The sequence below is a fragment of the Protopterus annectens genome, chromosome 3.part0 (genome assembly GCF_019279795.1).
Source record: "Protopterus annectens isolate FY-2018-M chromosome 3.part0, PAN1.0, whole genome shotgun sequence".
Classification (NCBI taxonomy): Eukaryota; Metazoa; Chordata; order Ceratodontiformes; family Protopteridae; genus Protopterus; species Protopterus annectens.
In genome coordinates, this window is record NC_056731.1 from 852872499 (window position 1) to 852895418 (window position 22920).

General features: G+C 41.8%; 1 protein-coding gene across 6 annotated transcripts in view; it reads right to left on the reverse strand.

Annotated features, from left to right (window-relative positions):
• LOC122796591 (MARVEL domain-containing protein 3-like) overlaps positions 1–22920 on the reverse strand; it is a 502950-nt gene that overhangs the window by 115536 nt on the left and 364494 nt on the right. Inside the window, exon 4 of one of the 6 annotated variants that reach the window (XM_044065193.1) lies at positions 2908–3932. The exons of the other annotated variants lie outside the window; for them this stretch is intronic. Within the exon in view, the coding sequence (XP_043921128.1) occupies positions 3277–3932 (656 nt within the window). The 3' untranslated portion in view covers positions 2908–3276. Of the gene's footprint in view, positions 1–2907; positions 3933–22920 lie in introns of those variants that run through there. 6 annotated transcript variants of the gene reach the window in all.

The following is a 22920-nucleotide window of genomic DNA, read 5'->3' on the forward strand; positions in this document are numbered from 1 at the left end:
GGTTTAAGATGGTTTAGTCAGTTAAAAAAGCTATAAAAATACAGAGAAAACAGCAGTACACGGCAGTAAAAATACAAAATCCAGCAGTTTAATACATATAAAATGAAGGTTAGTGCTTTCATGCCACAACAGGGCACTTCTTCAGACCAGTATCCATACATTAAAACAAACCACTTAAATATAAAATCAAAAATTAGTGGGATAGAGCACATGACTTTAAAAACTGTTTTTAAAGTGATAGTCTCATGGAGACCTAGTCCCTTATCAGCTTGTAATTCCAATATCCATTCGATTTCCATGCACACAGTTTGATTTTTAACATCACCACCTCTATAGTTCATCTTGTAAAGTTGTAAAACTGAAAATTCAAAGGTATGACTACTTCCCATAGTGTGGACATGTTTATAAAGTGCATTACTCTAATCGCATCTCCTGATATCATATAAATGCTCTCTGATGCAATCTTTGAGCATTCTGTTCATCATTCATTACTACATAGGAACTTTTATAAATCTTGCATGACGCAAGATTAACAAAAGTAGTGCTTTTACAATCTGCATAGAAATTAAAATGTGTGTGTTTAGTGGTGGGATGAATAAAACACAGAGCACTACTAATATACTTGCAAAAACTGCAGGCTCCACACAAAGTACCTTGCCTATCTGATAATATTGTTTTATTCCTGCAAACACTAACAATCTTATTTCTAAATTACGATTATTTTCAAAAACAAAACCGAGGCATATAATACCTTATCTCTTGTTAGTCATTAAAATAGACCAGTTCTTTTTTATGGTATCGCATACTAGATATAAGCCATTAGAATAAGTAACACTCATTCTAAGAACATCAGAGGTAGTAGCTCTTCTACTATCAATATCTATAGCATGTGAAAAATAAGAGTTAAGAAAGCTGCATAATGTTCCTCCATGGATGGCTGTGGCTGTTTACAGGGTCACTATGGTCATCAGACAAAACTTGTGAAGCACAGGCAAGTGCTTACTTGCAACCTGTTGTAGAGCTGCAGAAAAATAGAAGCTCTGATTCACTTCATAGTTTTGCTAACCTGCTACACCTTTATGTACTCACCAGGCAAAAAGAAGGCACGATGGCTACAGTTAAATAAGGCAGCGAGGTAAAAACTATACATGTTACTCTAAACATAACACTGTAAGAATGTGTTTAGTTAAGGAACATAAAAAATATAAAGAAAACAAAAAGTAAACAAACATATTAGCTGTACTGTTCACTCAGCATAAGTAGTACAAACCAGACATTAACTACTGATTTTTAATAGCTTATTTCTATCCACCTTCCAAAATGGTCTAGTTCACCACATTGCAGCTGAAAACTCCTATGCTACCTAGGCCAGGTCAGTGGCACAATGCACACTACTGTTACAGTGGAAAAAAAACACAACAGGGATAGGAGTGTGTCTGCGCGCACCCATGCACACACATTTAGGGAGGCAAAAATACACCAATACTTCTGGAGGCTACATATTGCTTCGCAATGGAGAGAACTGGGGATAATCAGATACCTCCTTCCTTTTGTATACTAAATAGGATAGCAAAACTGAATTTTACAGGAGCTGTATAAAAAGCAGTAATAATGTTGTCACAAAAGAGGTATTCCAACTCAAGTAAAATATCAAGACATGAGATTTGTTTTCTTACAGGTTGGCTCCTGGTCTGAAAGAAGCTGTACTGCAGAGAGTTATGGGTCTGAAGCCTAAGAGTTCACACCTGCATACTGCTTGAACCTGAGCAAGTGCATTCTCTTCCTTGGCGTTACCACATTTCCCTGTAAAAGCAGCACAAGTGGGACCACAGTTATCAAACTGCAAATGAGAAACCGTTTTCAGGAGGTCAGGACAACAAGGACACAATAATACCACAAAAGGAGATGGCACCATTATATTGCTCCGTAACAGAAAACTACTGTGATCACCCTTTTTCTAGAACCAGACAGAGCTGGCACTTTCAAGTGGAGCCCCACAAGATATGTGACAACAGGCTGGTAAGGAAGGATGCATTACAAGTATAATGTCACAATAAATTTAAAATATAGACTGACAAATCGTGCGTCAATCAGAAGACCAATGGTAAAAAAAGGCCATCATTATTAACTCTTCCCTAAGACTAGCTCTACATCTCCAAATTATAACTGATTCATCCTTCATAAAAGCAAGATTCAGGGTAACAAGCACTGCTATCAACACACTGGGAGACAGGGGTGGGTTATTCCTTTAACCTAAACTCTCCTTGCACAAACCAATTAGGACCATGTCATGGCTCTGGCAGATGGCAGGTTTATATGCTCCCCTATTCCTGTTACTAAGCTAGCCTTCATCAGTGTTTACTATGTAGCACCGGGAGTGAAATACAAAAGGATCTGGGGAATCTCTCACTCACCCACACTTGAAACGGGTAAGTTGAGCACAACCACTCATTTTTTAGCCAGTCTACAGCACCAGTAACTTTATATTTGACTGTTGTGTAGATGGTTAACTTACACATGTGCCACTGGCATCGGAGTAAATAACTATTCCTTTATTATGTATTAAAGGAAGAAACAGCATTTACTACATCTGATAGTCACACTACTAGTAAAAACATAATTAAAGAAAGGTTTTACCTTTTGCCTCTCGACACACTGCAGCTTACAATAAAGTATGAGAGACCCTCTTGTAAAGAAATATATTCCAAATCGCTCCTGATAGGGCACAGGACAAGTAAAATGCCCATGCCATTAACTTAACATTCTGATTTTTGCTATGTCTCGTTTCTTCAAAACAATTATGAAACAAAATATTTACATTGAGGTTATTAGGTCCATCCTGCCTTCTTAGAACACATTTAGTTTTCTGGGCCCTCTATGGGGAAGTAACCGTAAACGAGACCAACAAAATCTCAAGTGTATCTTACGATTTTTATCCTGAAGGCAATTTTAGCATATGGCAATTCACTAAAAAATGTAACATCAACCTTAATTTCATCACACCCCAAATCAAACTGAAATGGTACTACACAGTAGAGAATCAAACAAGTAAGATGCACTAATGGAGACGGACCAAGCATATTCTTGAAAAAGTGGACTTGTGCCATTTCAACCGTCAGTTAACTGGGCCCATTTTAATACTTAAAAAGTACCATTTCCCATCTAACAAACACCTTCTACTATCAACTACTAAGTGCACATTTAATAACTGCAGGAAGAGAACCCTCATTATGAGACTTAAAACCCATATGAGTTTTATAACTGCACTGTATCTGATCAGACTGGTGTAGTCTCAGAAGTTGCACTCTTTTTGAAAACTGCAGATGTCCCCAGTAACTTGGAATTAGATGCTGGAGTACTGTGCAACTTGTTTAATGCAAATCCGAGAAATACCACATGGACAATGACTACTATCACCAGTATTACAGCAAACACTGATGCTGAAATCTCTGTGCCAAGCACATCGCAGTTAACTGAAGTATAACCATGTCGGGCATACAGCGACATCCTTCTCTTGCAAGTATCTGTAGCATTGCTTTGCTTGATGAAGTGTAAATATAATGCTAGTCCTACAACATAGATAACTATGGTGAACACCTTAGCTGCTATTTCAGTAATCAGAAAAGTCTTTGGTGCACGAAATGTCATCAAGCAATTAGCCACAAGAAAAGCCAAAGACACTGCCAGGAGGAGAACACTAACACCAATGGCCCCATATACTGTTGGGGTTTTCATACGGTTATACTGCAGCTCTAATTCACTGATCTCATTGACTTCATCTCCTTGAAATCCACTCATAGCATAGCCATAGGAGTAGTAAAAGGAGCCTCCAACTCCGCCGAGGCTGGTAAATCCAGCTGAGGCACTCTCGGTAGCAGCGGCACAAATCAACACCAACACGTTGAGAGACACTTCTACCAGCTGCAGGAGACCTGCAAAAACCCAGAGCAAGGACAGTATTAATGATAAAACACAGCTGTGAACAAAACAAGTTCACATCTTCACAAACAGCATTGCAGCCTGGCCTAATACAAGATGCCTCCACCACTGTGAAGTGTGACACAAGGCTGTGGGAGTTGTTCAAAACACAACAGTTAACGCTCATTAAGGAGAACGCACTAAAGGTTACTGCCTAGCCATACAGAATATCCATGCAAGTATATTGTACTCTGCTAACTCAATTTGTGTGACCAAAAACAGACTGAACTAAAAATTAGTTTCAGTTTTACTTTACTTATTGGAGTAATCTCGCTGAACTAAATATTCTTCTAAGGGTATTATACCCTATGAGAAACTCCATAACACAAACCTACGAACCATTTTATTTTTTAATACTCAGCATGAGCAACATGACTTGCGGAGGAAGTCAAGGTAAATGCATGAGAGTATGCAAAACATCCAGCCAAAATCCACAGGCCCTGATCTGATGGTCAACCATGCTAACAATACAAACCTGCTTCTTTACTTAACCCATTTAACACTGTTTCAGACTGCTACGCCAAGTACCCCACAAGTACCTCAATTTATCACAAAATGACTACCTAAAGAACAATATCTCACCAAAACAGAAGAGAGAACATGAATAAAAAGGGCACTTCTAAACGTTGTTCAGTGGCTTAGCTTGTGAGCAACAGTTCCCTTAGTGGATGAAGCAACTCGGACTTGATAATGTGACTTAGAAAATGAGTTTTACATTTGCAAGCATTTCACTTGACAGACATTCCACACAGATTGTGTCTGGCATTGTCAATCAAGGTCAGAAATTCTGACAAATGAGCTATGTAATACTTGAAAGATTACGTAGAAGTGATGTATAATGTTTGCAACTAGCAGTGTGTCAGCATGGTTTGTGATGTAAAATGCTTGCAACTAGGATTGTGTTGGTGTGGTTTATTTTCATTTATATAAATGTATGATTGCCTATGTAGTAAGCAGTGGTTTAATACAAATGTTTACTTAAAAAAGCAGGAATTCAATAATTTATGAAATATTACTTGGGTTATAGGATATATATAGCAATATATGTGAAGTATAAGGTATATGATGTTAATATAGTGTAATTGCTTTTATATGAATGTAAATGTATCTACTTTTATGTGAATGTAAATTTGCCTGTGTCACAAGTGATAATTCAGTAAAGGTGTTTGAGAAAAGGTCACAAATTCTGCTTAAATCAGGAATTGAAGAGCATTACCAAATATGTATAAACATTCCCCCAAATCCTATTAGGCATGCTCAAATACTAGCTGTACACTTGTGTCAAACTATGCCAGCATGAAGAGGGCATCCACCTTACAAAAGATGCTAGGCAATGCAAAAAAAATGTAAGAATTGTGCTTTAGAATGTGTGTTTATTTCAAGTTTAAAAGTAAATGTCTCTGCCTTAGTACATCAACCTCTATGAATGTCTCTTGCCAACAGAAATCAGATAATGTGTAATTTACTCAATCCCTGAGAAACATAACTGAGCTACACTAGTTATTGTAACTAGAAAGTACAGTTTGTACCTACCATAAATGTAGATGTTCGAGTGCTCATACAGCTGCAGTCATTACAGATGGGTTGTCCTGCCGTCAGGTGGGTCCTCGGTCGGCCGAATTCCAAAATCTAGGTCCGGCGTCGGTTGTCGTTGCTTTTTCCCTGGTGTCAGTGCGGCAGGGGTATAAAAGAGGCAGCAGACGCCATTTTCTTCAGTTTTTCTTGCCCCACATGTCAGGTGCCCCCAGAAGGAAGGCAAAACATAATGTTATGCAAACATGCAATATAGATAAATCAAAAAACAGTAGTTGCAAGCAAATACACCATAAAAGAATACCCCAAATAGGTTGTATGATAAAGGTGTTTGTCGTAAGGCCTGTCCTAAAAGGGGACGGAGAGGGGGGGTAACCTGGACTGCAGCTGTATGAGCACTCTAACATCTACATTTATGGTAGGTACAAAACTGTACTATGTTCATCGTGCATACAGCTGCAGTCATTACAGATGGGTAGAATCCCAAAGCTAAGTAAGGGTGGTAGGCACTAAGTGGAACTAGGAGCGAGGATGCCCTGCAGGACTGCTGTGGCAAAGCCCACTCTAGATTTTGAGTATAGTGGAAGGTGGTAGTGCTTGGAGAAAGTGTGCACTGAACTCCAAGTAGCTGCTTCCAAAATGTCCTTGGTAGGGACCCCCCCTGAGGAAAGCTGCAGAGGTAGCTGTGGCCCTAGTGGAGTGGGATCTGATGTATGCAGGCACAGATTTTCCATGAAATGAACAACAAAAGCGTATGCAGTGGGCTATCCATTTTGAAATTGTCTGTTTGGAAATAGCCTTTCCTTGAGCACCTGTAGCATAGGACACAAAGAGTTGCTCAGATTTCCTGAATGGCTTTGTTCTGCCCAAGTAATAATGAAGTTGTCTGTGAATGTCCAAGGAATGTAGTAGTCTCTCCCCTTTGTTCTGTGGATTTGGATAAAAGGTAGGTAGTAAGTGGATAGTCGGATTCAAAGCTACACTAGATACTACCTTTGGCATGAAGGTAAGGTTGGTTCATAAGGAAACTCTGTCCTGATGGAAAATGATGAATGGTTGCACAGCCATGACTGCAGTTCCGAAACCCTGCGTGCTGAGAATAGCCAGAAGGAAAGCTGTTTTCCATGACAAGTATTGTAGTTCTGCTGAAGAGGCCGGCTCAAAGGGAGGCAGGGTCAGCTTCTCCAATACGAAGTTGAGGTCCCAAGCTGGTGGTTTCCTTGGGGGTTTTATATTTTTTGCCCCTCTGAGGAACTGCCTTAATAGAGGATGTGAGAATAGAGGAGGGTCTGTGTTGTATTGTGCAGAAATGGCTGAAGCATGGATTTTGATGGAGGAGAAGGAAAGGCCACTGTTTAACATCTCAGCTAGGTACTGAGAAATTTGAGGTATATTTATTACCCAAGGATTCTGGCCCTTTTCTTGGTTCCAGGAACAAAATCGTTTCCATTTGGCGGAGTAGGCTTTTCTAGTAGAAGGTCTTCTGGCCTCCAAGATGACATCCTGCACCTCCTTGGAGAGGAGAGACTGTTGGGAAATTAAGGTATGCTCCATGCAGCTAGATTTAGGGTTTTGAGCTGGCTGTGAAGGGTTTTGTAGTTGTGCTGGGACAACAGAAGAGGGGCTAGAGGTAGGATCCATGGTGGGGAGTGTGTCAGGCTCTTTAGGAGCAGATACCAGTGTTGTCGTGGCCAGTCTGGAGCAATGAGAATCATTTGTGGCCTCTCTGCTCTGGCTTTTAATAGAACTTTGGTCAGTAGAGGAAGAGGCGGGAAGGCATAGACTGTCAATGTTGTCCAATTGAGAGTGTGTCCACTTTCCAGGCTTGTGGATAAGTCCTTGAACAAAATTTTTTCAACTGGTAATTTCTGTGGGTAGCAAATAGATCTATGTCTGGCTGTCCCCATGCCAGAGTTATATTTGAGAAGACTTGAGGATGCAACTTCCATTCGTGTGGATCTGTCATATTTCTGCTTAGGTTGTCTACCAGTGTGTTTTCCTTCCCTGGCAGGAATTGTGCCTGTAGTTGAATTTGCAATTCCAGTGCTGTGTTCCATAGGGTCATGGCTTGTCTGCACAGGAGGTATGAATGAGTTCCCCCTTGTTTATGTACCACATGACTGTGGTGTTGTCTGTCCTTATCAACAGCTGGCCTGGATGCAGTAGGTCTTTGAAGGTCATAAGAGCATTTTGCACGGCTAGCACCTCCTTTTGGTTGATGTGTAGGTGCTTCTCTTTTTGAGACCATTTTCCCTGAATGCACTGATCTGCCATGTGTGCTCCCCAGGCGTAGTCTGAGGCATCAGTTGTGATGATTTGAGTTGCTTGAGGTACACAGAAAGGGAGACCTGTGTTTCTTTGGCATGCTTGAGCCCACCATAAAAATTCCTTTTGAAGGCATGGAATGAGTGGTATAATTGTTTCCAAGCTGTGGCTGTGTTGAGACCATAAGTTTTTTAGGTACCATTGTAGTTTCCTCATATGCAGCTTTGCACATGGGATTAGTAGGATGCAAGATGCCATGAATCCCAGAGCCTGCAGGACTTTCCTTGCAGTTAGTCTGGTGAAAGTTGCCATTTTGCTGTAGTATTGAGACATTTGCCCTTGTTTGTCCGGCGTGAGGTAGGCCATCTGGGTGGTTGTATTTAAGCTGGCACCCAGGAAAATTATCTGTTGAGAAGGTATTAGTTTTGATTTCTTTTTGTTCACTGTGTATCCCAGGAAGTTTAACAATTTTATTACAAACGCCAGATGCTGCAACAGAATGTCCTTGCTGTCCCCTTGGATCAGGCAGTCGTCCAGATATGGGTAGATTTGTATTCCTTGTAGTCGGCAGAAGGCAATTACTGATGCTAGGCATTTCGTAAACACTCTGGGCACAGTAGATAAGCCAAAGGGCAATGCAGAGAATTGGTAATGGGTTGAACCTGCAAGAAATCAGAGGTATCTTCTGCAATCTTGTCTGATAGGGACATGCAGGTATGCCTCCTTGAGGTCCAATGTTACCAGCCAAGACTCCTTGCCAAGCATGGGAAGAAGCTGCTGTAATGTGAGCATCTTGAATTTTGGCACCTGTAGATATGTGTTTAGGATGGATAGGTCTAAGATAGGTCTCCAATCTTTGTCTTTCCTTGGTACCAGGAATAGTCTGGAATAAAAACCTTGACCTTGTTCTTTTGCAGGTACCTCTTGAATCGTTTTCATATCCATGAGAGCGGAAATTTGTCTTTGTGCCTCTGCCCTTTGATTTTGTGGCAGGTTTGGCATGCCTCTCATTTTTGGAAGGGTGTAAAAGTGGAACCTGTAGCCTCTCTCTATAATGTCCAGAATCCATTTGTCTTTTGTAACAATATGCTAGTTTTTTGAAAATAATGCCAGTTTTCCGCCCAAAGGTGCTGCCATTAAAGCTTTGCTTGGCAGGCATAGGGGGAAGTCATTGTGTCTGTTTTCTAAATTACTGTGATCTATCTTCTCCTCCTCTTGGGGTTGGTGCTTGCCACCGTCTTGCTCTGTAAGATCCTTGAGGTTGTCCTCTACCCCTTGGGCATCTGTATCTGCCCCTTTGAGGTCTGTCCGTGGCTGGAAAAGACCAATTTTTTGAAGGCCAGTTTCTGCTGAAGCGTGGAGGTTGTACCTGCAGGAAATCTTTCACTGTTTGCATAGATTTCACTTTTTCCTCCATTTTCTTTAGTACCTCCTCAGCTTTAACACCAAACAATACATCTTTTTGAAGTGGTGCATCTAATAACTTTGCTTTGACATGATCTGGTAAGTTTTACTCTTTGAGCCAAGCATGTCTACGTATAACAGACCCCATGACAGCAGCTCTACATGAAGCCTCTAAAGCATCAAAACCACACTGCAAGGTATGTTCACCCACTTGCTCTGCACCATGCAACAAATCCTGCAGCTCTTTCAAATCTGGTTGTTCTGTTTGTGTCATTTTGTTTTTTTTAACTGGGATAACAAAAAAGTACAGTTTTGTACCTACCATAAATGTAGATGTTCGAGGATTCCATTGCTGCAGTCCTGACTATTGGGTATAGTCCGCGTCCCAGTCGGCCCGAATACCAGAGTATAAGGCTGACGTCGGTCAGGGCGCATTAGACTGGCGTCAGTACGTCAGGGTACTAATGCGCATGACCGACGTCATATCCTCAGTCTTTTCTTGCCCCAGATGTCAGAAGACCCAAAAAGACAAGTCCCAAAACAACCTGCACCAAAAACATGTATAATATATACAACAATATATATATATATATATATAAAATATAAGCATGTAAACTCACCTACACAACCACCCCTAAACACAGAGGGGAAGGAGGGAATTGGACTGCAGCAATGGAATCCTCGAACATCTACATTTATGGTAGGTACAAAACTGTACTATGTTCTTCGTCTTCCATTGCTGCAGTCCTGACTATTGGGTAGAATCCCAAAGCAGAGGTAAGGGAGGCTGGCAAATTATAAAGTAGCAGGAGCTGACAACATGCCTTGTAAAACAGCTGTGGCAAAACCAGCCCTAGTCTTAGAGTATATAGGCAGGTGATAATGCCTAGAGAAAGTATGCACTGAACTCCAAGTAGCTGCTTCCAGAATATCCTTAGTTGCCATTACCCTTAGAAATGCTGTTGAAGTGGCAGTAGCCCTAGTGGAATGAGGCCTAATCCCAGCTGGAACCTCTTTGCCATGATGGGAATAACAAAATGCAATGCAAAAGCCAATCCACCTAGAAATAGTTTGTTTTGACACAGGCTTGCCCTGTGAACCCAAAGCAAAAGAAACAAGTAACTGCTGAGACTGCCTAAAATTCTTAGTCCTGCTCAAATAATAACGCAATTGCCTGTGTACATCTAAAGTGTGCAAAACCTTTTCCCCTTTATTTTGAGGATCTGCAAAAAACGTAGGCAAATGAATAGTTTGGTTTAAAGCCACACTAGAAACCACCTTAGGCATAAAGGAAGGATTAGTGCGTAATGATACCCTGTCCTTATGAAAAATCAAAAGGGCTCTACTGCCATAAGGGCCTGCAACTCAGACACCCTTCTTGCAGAAGTAATAGCCAACAGAAAAGCAGTCTTCCATGACAAATATTTCAATTCAGCAGTAGCTGCAGGCTCAAAAGGTTGTAGAGTAAGTTTTTCCAACACAAAATTGAGATCCCAAGCAGGAGTAGGAGCTCATTGGGGGTCTTATATTCTTTGCCCTCTAAGAAACTGCTTGAACAAAGGATGCGAAAACAAAGGTGGGTCACAATCATAGTGAGCTGAAATTGCTGCAGCATGAATCTTTATGGAAGAGAAGGACAAACCTTTGTCCAATAATTCAGTAAGATATTGAAGAGCCACACTCAAATTAGGCTCTGAAATCTCCAAATTCTTTGCTGTACTCCAAAATAAAAATCTCTTCCATTTTTCTGCGTACACTCTCCTAGTACTAGGCCTTCTAGCTTCCATAATCACATTTAAAACTTGTTGAGGAAGCTGAGACCTGCTGTGCTTCAACACAGAATATGCCAAGCTGTGAGATGAAGAGATTGAAGCTTGACATTGAGCAGATGACCGTCCTTCTGAGATAACAGATGAGGAATCAGAGGTAAAGGCCATGGAGGCTTCTTTACAAGACTCCGTAGAAGTGGGTACCAGTGTTGCCGAGGCCAATCTGGAGCTATCAAAATCATCCTTGGCCTGTCTTGTCTGACCTTTAATAATACCTTTGGAAGAAGAGGCAGAGGTGGAAAGGCATAGACATGAAGGTTTTTCCAACTGAAAGACAGAGCATCCACTTTCCAAGCTGTGTGATGAAACCCCTTTGTGCAATACTTTGGCAGCTGGTGGTTTAGTGGAGAAGCGAACAGATCTATGTCTGGAGTTCCCCATGACACTGTCAATTTCTGAAATACATGAAGATCCAGTTTCCACTCGTGGGGATCCATGATTTGTCTGCTTAATACATCTGCTAGGGAGTTCTGTGCTCCTGGCAGAAACCTTGCCTGAAGAGTTAGTTGCAGGCTTAGCAGTCTCCCATAAAATCATTGCTTGCCTGCATAGAGGATAAGAATGTGTTCCCCTTGCTTGTTGATGTACCACATGACAGTTGTGTTGTCTGTTAGAATCAACACCTGCCCTGGAAGAAGTAACTCCTTGAAAGCCATCAATGCAAACTGGACTGCTAACATCTCCTTCATGTTGATATGTAGATGCTGTAGTCTGGCAGGCCACTTGTCTTGTATCCACTTTCCATTTAGATGAGCTCCCCAAGCAGTGTCCGAGGCATCTGTCGTTAAAATCTGACTCGCCTCTGGCCGGGTCACAGAGAGTCCCTTGTTTAGGTGACATTCCTGAGCCCACCACAAGAATTCCTTTTGAAGGCAAGGTATTATTTGAATGACAGTGTCCAAATCTTGGCAGTGCTGTGTCCATACATTTTTGCGATACCATTGCAGCTTCCTCATATGCAGTTTGGCATTGGGAAGCACCAGAATACAAGATGCCATGAACCCTAATGCTTGAAGGACTGTCCTTGCAGTCAGCACGGACTGATGAGATAGTTGATGGAAGTAAAGTGACAGACTCTTTTGTTTGTCCGGGGTTAAAAAGGCCATCTGGGCTGCTGTATTCAGTCTCACACCCAGAAAGCACATGTCTTGAGAGGGTACTAGACTGGACTTTATTTCGTTCACAGAATACCCTAGGCATCTTAGCACTGCTGTGACATATTCCAGATGCTGTAGAAGGTCTTCCTTTTCTTGAGCCAGAATCAGGCAGTCGTCCAAGTAAGGATAGATTTGAATGCCTTGAAGCCTGAAGTAAGCTATCACTGGAGCCAGAACCTTTGTGAATACTCTGGGCGCAGTAGATAAGCCAAAGGGCAATGCAGAGAACTGATAATGAAAATCTCCAGTTCGAAACCGCAGATACTTTCTGCAACTTAGCCTTATAGGCACATGAAGGTAAGCTTCCTTGAGATCCAAAGTTACCATCCAGTGATCCTTGCCCAGCAGAGGTAACAGTTGCTGTAACGTCAACATCTTGAACTTGGGAATGTCCAGATAAGTGTTGAGGATAGATAAATCCAAAATTGGTCTCCACATGTTCCCCTTCTTTGGTACTAGGAACAGGCGAGAATAAAATCCAAGCCCCTTTCTGATACAGGGACTGGCTGAATGGCCCCTATCTGGAGTAACTGAGAAACTTGCTTGTGAGCCTCTTTTCTTTGTGGAGGAGGAACATCTGGCATGCCTTTGAAAGGGGCATTGTGTGGAAATAAAATCTGTAACCGTGATGAATGATATCCAGCACCCATCTGTCTTGAGTGATTAAATCCCAATTTTCTTTGAAAAGAGACAATCTTCCTCCCAAAGGAGCTGCCAGACGAGAATCCACTGGCAGCTGAAAAGGCAGGTCATTGGGTCTGCTTACGAAAGGACTGACCCTGCCCTCACCAGAAGTCTGAGCAGGTGAACTCTCTGATCTAGGCCTAAATGAACCTTGAGCCCTGCCCCTACCACGTCTAGACCTACCCCTAGACTGGGAACCATAAGCAGGATATGTCCACCCCTTAGCAGGCCAATTTCTACTAAACTTCGGAGGCTGCACCTGCAAAAAATCTTTAACAGTCTGCATAGACTTAGCTTTGTCTTCCATTTTCTTTAAGACTGCTTCCACAGGCGGTCCAAACAACACATCAGACTGTAAAGGAGCATCCAAAATCCGGGTCTTAACATGCTCAGCTAAATTCTGATCCTTCAACCAGGCATGTCTGCGAAGAACAGAACTAGTAGCAGCCACCCTCGAGGAGGCCTGAACAGCATCAAAACCACACTGCAAAGAATGCTTACCCACTTGTTCAGACACATGAACCAAATCCAGCAATTCTTTACACTCAATACCTTCCGCCAAAGCATCCACCTTAGATTTCAATTGTGAAAGGAGATAATTCTGATATTTTAGCATGTGAAACTGACAATTCAATGCCCTCATGGCTAGAGTGGAAGAAGTATACACTTTCTTACCCCACCTATCCAAAGCCCTTGCCTCTTTATCAGAAGGTACAGGATTTTTAACCACAGAAGCTTTAACACCTTTAGGCCCCTGAGAAATAGTTTCTGGGTCCGCCCTAGGACTCTTAAACAAATACTTATGAGCTTCGGGCACCCTATAATACCTATCAGGCTTAACAGGAGCAGGAGGCAAGGAGTCAGGGTTCAGGGAAGCCTCTGCAAAACATCCTCCACCACATTCAACACAGGAGGAATAGCTAAGGGCCTATGCTGGGGTAAAACAAGAATTCCCTAAGCCTTTTCCTGGAATCAGAGTAATCCTGGCCTTCCCATTTAAAGTGCTCCCTCATGGAGTGAAGAGTCTCTGAAAATGAAAAATCCTCAGGAGGAGAAGCTGTAGGAGTGGAATCATCCACATCAGAATCAGAATAAGTAGGAAACTCTTGTAAGTCTTCCACAGAAGACTCTGAAGCCTGTGAACACTGTTCAAAACTATCAAACTCCTGTTCCACCCTAGGCCTCTTATCAGGCGGGGCATAGAACCTCTAATTAGAGTAATCAAATCTTCAGCCATTTTAAGCATATGTTTCTTAGGCACAGAGCCCGAAATGCTAGGAGAAGCCCCCACAGAAGCTGAACTTGGCCTACCTCTAAAAGAAGCTTTGGCAACAGAAGGAGAGGCCCTAACTACCTTGGGAAGAGAGGGAAGAACAGTTACCTCAGAAGCCCCCTCAGCCTGGCCTACCTCCTGAGAAGGCACATCCTGTAACAATAAAGTATCCGCCTGAGACTCCACGGAGACTCCTGGCAAAACCTCTGGCTCCACTGAGCCTACTAAAGAACCGACGTCCGGGACTGCCGGTTCCTCACCCTTAGGCTTCACTGTTTTGTCCTTGCGCTGGTTGGATGGGGCGGGCGGCGGAGCATCCGACGGCATATTATAATTGCAACGCTTTCCAAACACTAACCTAGCACAATCTAGCCTCCTCTTAATAGTGCGCTTGTTAAATCTAGCACAAGAGCGGCAACCAACAACGTCGTGCTCAGGCCCTAAACAAGGTATACACAATGTATGATAATCCCTATGCGGTATCTGCTTCCCACAAGAAATACAGTTATTCACTTTTTCTGACATCCGGTTAAATACTGAGGCAAGAAAACCAAAATGTTTCCCAACGGGGTTACTTAGCCAACTCTGTTTCGGTCTGAAACTCCGGTTTCGGAAAATCTCAGAACGCCAACCTGCACTCGCAAAATTGCTTCTGCATCAGACCATGCGGCAAAAAAGACTGAGGATATGACGTCGGTCATGCGCATTAGTACCCTGACGTACTGACGTCAGTCTAATGCGCCCTGACCGACGTCAGCCTTATACTCTGGTATTCGGGCCGACTGGGACGCGGACTATACCCAATAGTCAGGACTGCAGCAATGGAAGACGAAGAACATCTGTTGGTACTTTAACATATGGAATTGACAGTTTAATGCCCTCATGGTTAAAGTGGCAGATGTATACACCTTTTCCCCCCACCTTTCTAATGCTCTGGAATCGCTCTCTGAAGGTAAAGGGTTTTTAGCAATAGAGGCCTTTATTCCCTTGGGACCCTGTGAAATAGTTTCTGGGTCAGCAGTATGGCTTTTATAAAGGAACTGGTGAGAATCAGGGACCCGATAATACCAGTCTGGTTCAACAGGAGCTGGAGGTAAAGAATCTGGATTAAGGCTGGCTTCTGCGTACACATCCTCCAAAATATCTAAAACAGGAGGGATAGCCAGGGGCCTATGCTGGGGGAGCAGTAAAATTCCCTGAGCCTTTTCTTGGAATCTGAGTAATCTTGACCTTCCCAGTGAAAGCGTTCCCTCAAAGTATGCAGGGTTTCCCCAAAAGAGTAGTCCTCAGGGGGGGAGACCGAGGGAATAGACTCCTCGGCATCAGAGTCTTCGAAAGGGGAATAGGCATAATCCTGGTCCTTAGAATATTCTGAGGTAATAGAAGCCTGGTCTGAGGAAGGAGTCTTCCTCCAATCTGGGTCTTTTGTCAGAGGGGGGTTGGGAACCCCTGATGAGAGTTATAAAATCCTCAGCCATTTTAAGCATCTGCTTTTTAGGCATGGGGCCTTGAGGAGGTCTGAGGGCCCTGTTTTTTAGTTTTCATGGCTGCTTTAGATTTAGTGAAGGATTTAATAGAGAAGGTGGAAGGCCTGAAGACGCCTTCAGAAATGGCAGGCCTGACTAAAATTTGAGTTTCCCCGCCAAGAGTGGCGTCAGTATCTGCAGTAGGAATGGAGACCGAGGAGTCTGCGACTTCGGGTACTGAAGTCACAGGTAAAATAGTTTTGTCGGTATTCAGGGGCTGCGTAGGCGCCTCGCTGAGAACCAGAGAACCGGTAGTTGGCCTAAGCATGGTCTCAGTATGGACCTCGGATGTCGGTCCTTATCTTTGTGTCGTTTGCTTAAAACTGGTGTCTGTGTATCCGACGACATGATATAATTAAACTTTTTGCCAAAATAATGAAGGGCGAACTCCGCCTGGCGCTTAGTGCGCTTGTTGAACCTAGCACAAAAACGGCAGGCCGAGACATCGTGGTCTGGGCCTAAGCAGGGTATACAGAAAGAGTGGAAATCCTTATGCGGTATTTGCTTCCCACAAGTAATGCAATTATTAACTTTGTCTGACATCGGTCTGAGGCAAGAAAAGTTTCCCCAATGGGGTACTTGGCTTAAAAGAAGACTTCGGCTGAAATACTTTCGCAAATCTCAGGAGCTGGCCAACTGGCACTTGCGAACTGCTTCTGCTTCGGGCACCGCACGGCAAGAAAGACTGAAGAAAATGGCATCGGCTGCCTGTTTTATACCCCTGCCGCACTGATGTCAGGGAAGAAGCGACGACAACCGACGCTGGACCTAGACTTTGGAATTCGGCCGACCGAGGACCCGCCTGATGGCAGGACAACCCATCTGTAATGACTGCAGCTGTATGCACGATGAACATCATAAATTCCTCCTCAATATCAAGCATATCTGAAAAGCATACTATTGCTAACAACTCAAAAATGTTAGAACATCTTATTACACTACAGTCAAAACATCCCTTTTAAACATTACACCCCTTCTGCCACATCATTAACATTAAACCAGTAATCAAGCAGTTCAATGTCTCAAACCCACAAACCATTTAAAATGATGTATTCCACAGAAAACTCCGCTGTATCCAATGGCAGCTAATTACATGTTAACATGCATCCCAGTTGTGGCCCACTTCCTCACTCACAGCCAATCAAAAGACTGAATGCTGATCTAATTGTCAAGGTTTAAAACACAGCACACAAATTCTCGTAGTTTATCAAACATGTGCCCATTATTACAAAAGGTGGACATCCTATTATGTCCATCACATCCTGTGAAAAACACAGCATGGATCTAACACAGGTTACAGTGGAATTCTACCAGGATACTGTATGCTATTCTAAGATGTAATGCACAAAGGAGCAGGTAAGGCTGTTGTAGTACAGAACTCAATAAACTGAACAGTAGTCTCTTCCCAACTTTCTTCTGCAAGCCCAGTAAGACAGCAATCAGTGCAATGCAACCAACCAATGGACAAGATCATTGGAATCTCATGACCAATTCTCCTAGCACCAAAGAATGAATCCAATAAATCAAACATTACAAAGGAAACTATGGTGCTAGGTAGCTTCAGTGTGAAAAGGAAGCTATCAACATACTTTCCGTTCATTCTTCTTCTACCTGGCTTAATCAAGCACAGATCAAGCAGTTCAATGACTCAAACCCACAAACCATTTAAAATGATGTATTCCACAGAAAACTCTGCTGTATCCAACGGCAGCTAATTACATGTTAACATTAACCCACCTGTGGTAGACATACTAAATGCATCTTGCTATCTGTTTCTGATGCACTGCCACAGCAGGAATCATGACACACAACATTAGTGGTCATATGCTTACCCTTACTGTCACACCAAAGCAAGAAGTCCATGACATACCACTAATGTCTCTACTAATATCTCAATATTTTCCATCAAGTTCTAACTATGGACTGTTAAAAACTCTAGCTCTCCTACTCCCAGCCCTTTGGACAAAGCAGTGCAATCCTTCACACTTCTGATCCTAATCTGACAACAATAAGTTCTATTTCTTTGATGACCATGTAAAATATCAGGACATTCTAGAGGGAGTTCCAAAACGTGGACAGTGAATGGCCGAAAAAACATACTAAATCTGAGAGCCTGGTGTGTATATACATATTATATGTATATATACATATATATATATATATACACATATATATATATATATATATATATATAAGTTTGGAGGGTATGAGAAGGCTTAACCCCTGAGACAAAGAAGAGCAATGTCCGAGAGCCGTTCTCCTGCAGTTCTGTCCCCTCCCCCCCAATGTGTCAGCACAGGGCATTTCAAGTGGCAACATTTAAATAGGGAGCCTATGCTCCATCAAACAAGTCTCCCCAGAAATCAATGTTTAAATATCATGCAGACACAAGCTAGAACAATCAACCCCCCTCACCAAATGCAATAAATTCACAAGCCTTACTGAACTCTTCTACCTAACAGAAAAACACTTTCAAAAATCACCTACAAGAAAAATGCAAATGAGCTTGAGTACTTCTGGTAATGAGTCCAGAAACACTTAAAACCTTGTTAAAAATAACAAAACTAAACTAATTCTCTCTACTTCCCTACCTTTCTTCTGCCAGATAACGAGGCAAACGTTTCAGCCACATTGTTAGTCTTCAGTCTTTGGGAACCTCATCTGTTGGATCTGGTCAGCACTGGAACAGCAGCACCCTGAACCCAGTCTTTTTTACTCTTACCAATCTGTTCTCAAAATAGTTCACCCAGATATTGTCAGGAAATTGTTCAGTCTCCAAAAATATAACTATATGCATTCAAAAATCAGTGGAAAACTTTACTAGCTCAAAGTTATAAAAAAAAATGCAGTTTATTAAAACAAAAGAAACTAACACAAACGTTCGCACACGAGTTTTTTTCGGTTATATTCTAAATTACATAATACATTAATTAGGATGTCATCCTCAATCTCTCCCTCCCCCATTTTCTTCCTGGAGCCAGTTTCACATCGTCTGTCGCCATCTTTCTCGATTCAGTGCTACTCTCCCACCTTCTTCCTTGGTCATGCCCAATTATCATGGGTCTTCACTCACATAATTCATCCATCTCTTTGCTGAATGCCCTCATTTTCTCTTGTTTTCTTTTGAATCCATGATCAAACTTGACTGCACTGCTTTATTACTCACAGCAATATTTATTCACACTGCCCGTAAGTTAGACAATATGAACCAGTACTTTACTCCAAACCATTTGATACATTCAATCACTGTTGTCCCAGCAGGTTTTCAAACACTGAACTAACTATTCCTCAAATGCTATCGGTCAGGAAGGATAGACTGACTGCGCAATGGCTCACAATCTGTCAGGAAAGGAAGTACTGTTACCGTTCGATAAAAATGGTACAACTCATGCCCTCCTCACAGTAAAATCATTTCACTTACTGCTCCTCAAGGCTTTGTACTTGGCTCTTACCTTTCAACATCCCGACATTAACAACTGGAAACACTGTGGTGACACCAAATTGACAAAATATGTGAATGACTCTGGGTTACTCTATACCCATAGAGACATCCACCCAATTGGTACTGCAATCAAGTTTGGCCATTCTGGAACTGGACTCTGCTTCTCAAGTCTGTGGCTATGCCCTCTTGAAACTATAAACACACATCAGACTAATAGCATAAAATTCTTCAAAGAGTTAAGCAATTTACACATTCAGAATGCTAACCTGGAGACTTTTTCAGGGGTTATCCTTGATTAATTAAAATTCTGCAGCCATACAAAAGCCACCATCACAAACACCTTGCCTCACTAGATGTAGGTATGCACCATGACAGGGCCTACATTCTAGTGACTTACTTCTGCGACAAAGAAAAAAAACCCTTAACAGGATCAGAGACTCTTTATAACTGTTTCCCTGGCCAAATAAAGACATCATTTACAGTGCACAAACTGCTCATGATGGTGAAATCATACTAGGGCTTGACAATGTACTTCTTTATTTTGTTTTCTTTTTGTCAATAATCAACAACCTGTTTTACTTCAATAGCTCACCTAACTTCCTTCTGTTAGCTCCCCATCTTCACCAGTGCTCACCTAACTTCCTTCTGTTAGCTCCCCATCTTCACCAGTGTTCTACTTCCAATACCCCACAACTTTCTTCCACTATATCCTCTCTCGTTAATACAGTATACTGCCCTCATCTTACCTCTCCATCCTTTCTCAGGCCTATACCTATACTCACCTTGTCCTTACATTCCTAACCAGACCCCTCCAGTACTGCCAGTATTACACTCTATACTCCTCTGATATTACATTTATAGTACTCTCGCCTTGTCTTCTCATTTCCACAACTTTTGCTATTGTCATTTCCTATTGCTGCCTGTTGCATAACCTAGCCCAATTCCAAACAAGTGCATATATTCCGAACCCACTTCACGTCCTTTATTTTAATAGCTGCAATGCCTAGTGTACTAATGTGTTATCTGCTGTATGGTGTTAAGAGAGAGAACTACTATTCCCAACAGGCTTCATGGTTGCATACCATCCTATACTAAATTCCACTGTTCTCCATAATTACATTATACTTTTTAATTTTACCTTTAAATTATTTTCTATCCACATTACCCCACTGACTTTTTTTTCTGTATTCTCTACTGCACTCTAGAGCTTTCATCACTAAGGCTCTGACATCACTGGGGTCTACTTACAGGCTGATAGGCAAGTACTAAACAAGCTGCCCCTACAAGCCATTCTAAGCCTAGGATAACCTATCCCACATGGTTATAGGTTGGCCTTACACATCTCATGGTTGATAATTATATATTACCCCTAATGAGAATAAATGGGATCATACCATAGATAAATCTGAGGGGACCCAAGCATGGGATTAAGCATTTAGGAGTTGCAGCTGTCCGTTAGTTGTATGTGGGGCATTCCTAGGGTTCACATATCTAAGTTGCACTTCAAAATGGACAAGAATGAACTTTGTTTTAAGTGGATGGGATGTTTTGACTTACTTACCTCAACTTCTTTGGTAAACAAAGGTCTCTCTGGAACCTGCCACAACCGGATTATACAAAGAGTATAAAATCATGAAGATAAAAACACTTGCAGAGGATGCTCTACTTGAGGTGATGGAGTGGTCATTTAACATACAGGGGGCGTTGGGAAGAAATGCCTATTGCAGGAGACTGTCTGAAAACTCATAAGTACTTATTTGAAAGTCTTTTGCAGTACAACTGGAAAGAACATGAAATTACATTACCACCCAAACCAAGAAGGGGGAAGCAGAATCCAGAAAAGACAACTGAAGGGAATGACTCAGAACATGGAATCCTACAGTACCTTAAGTGCCAAAGGAATAATAACTCTTCAAGCAGAGATCACAGCCACAGTGTTTGTTGATGATAAACATTGATGACCAAACTACCCCAATGCAAATGCTTGCAATTGACAAACTCTAGAAAGAACAAGCAGATATCCCCCTGGCAGAATGGTACATGACTGAATTGTCCAAAGTGGCAAAATAAATAAGTACATCCATACAGTTGGCAATCCATCTGGAAATAATATACTTGATAGCATTCTCTCATTAACTGGTGGGAGCAAGAGAAACAAATCACTAGTCTGTTATTCCCAACAATATGCACCAGTTAAGGCAGAAACATAGTTGAAGCACATCCAAAGCTTGCAGGGCCTCATCCCACAAGTCTTTGCCTTCGGGGGAGCGGGGACAGTGCAGTGAATGGACTGTGAGTGACATCTCAGTAACAGAATTCATTCTAACAGACACCTTAGACTTTGTGGAAAACTATATGCAGCTCCTGGGGTCAAGACCAGCAGTCCAATTACCTTGTGGTAAAGAGCAATTAGGAATAAGATCTTCCAACTTCTGCTTCCAGAGGCTCATAATGGTGATGTACAAACTCATCCACAAGTTCTAACTCCTAGGATGAGGGTTCCTCCCTGACATGTATAAACAGAGGATCTCTGTTTAGGAACTGCTTCAACCAACTTGTGCTGGGTCAGAGCTGAACATTCCATGAGGGAATGGTACAACAAAATGGCAGAAACCTACATGACCATGGAATACCTAGGGAGATTATACGAATTCAGCTGCAGGTGACTACAGCCTTTTGGCCAGATGTTTAAATGCTTGGATGTTTGTACTAAGCACATAGGTTATCTGCTTACTCAGGCTGTCAGCAGATTACGGTTGTAAAAGACAACAGTGGTATTTCCATTCTTTCCAATGCTAAGAAATGTTCATTGTACACACAGATCCAACAAAGTACCATTATGGTATGCTAGAAGGATCTTAAAGTGTACTTGCCACTTTCAGAAGCACCTTTGTTTTACAACCACTTTCATTTCATTTCCCAACTTAGAGATGCAAGTGATTTAGCAAAAAAAAAAAAAAAAAAAAAAAAAAAATCAAGCTAATAGTGTGTTTGTGTTTGAATTTTCAGTTTCACCGTTCACTCTTTTTCTACAACTCTACTCACAAAATAATGTCATAGCAGGTACTGGGCAGTGATTTATATATGGCTGTAATGCATTCTAGGTAAATAGAAACTTATTTGGAAGAGATGCTTACATTGTGGTTTGATACTACATCATCACTGTTAATTTTCAATATGAGGTGTTCTGCCTGCATGAACTAGTTGACAAACTGACTTTCTAGGAAGTAAGAAACTACTACGGATGCATTTTGCATGAAAATACAAGTAGTCTCTACATAATACAGAAAGTGAGGCATGTGGGTTTTTGCCCTTCATGATGTCATGGCATGCATTTTCATCTCTGAGAAAAAAATTCTGGGGGCCGTCCTTAACAAAATTGTTTGTTTCTTTCTTTCTTTCAGCTTTTCCCGGTTAGGGGTCGCCACAGCGGAACTCCAGTCCGCTAATGATTGGCAGTAAATTTTTATGTACTGGCTTGCCGGACCTAACGCACAACCTTCAACGAAGGAACGCCCATTCATGCATGTCACTACACAGAAGACGCTCTGAGAATCGAACGGGCAACATCTGTGAGGCGACAACGCTACCGCCATCCTTAAAATAAAATTCAAAAACAATGCACTTTCTGCACCAACAACCTTACAGCTTGGTTCTGTATATGGCATGGAGGTTACATCAAACTTCAAAGGTTTGTTACTTGTTTCAGAACATGACCAATACCCTTGAACAGAGACTGAACTAGTTAAATGCAGTATTATATTAACTATAAATCTGGACATGTTAACCAAGCAATGTGCAGACACACAAAAAACAGTGCTACTATACA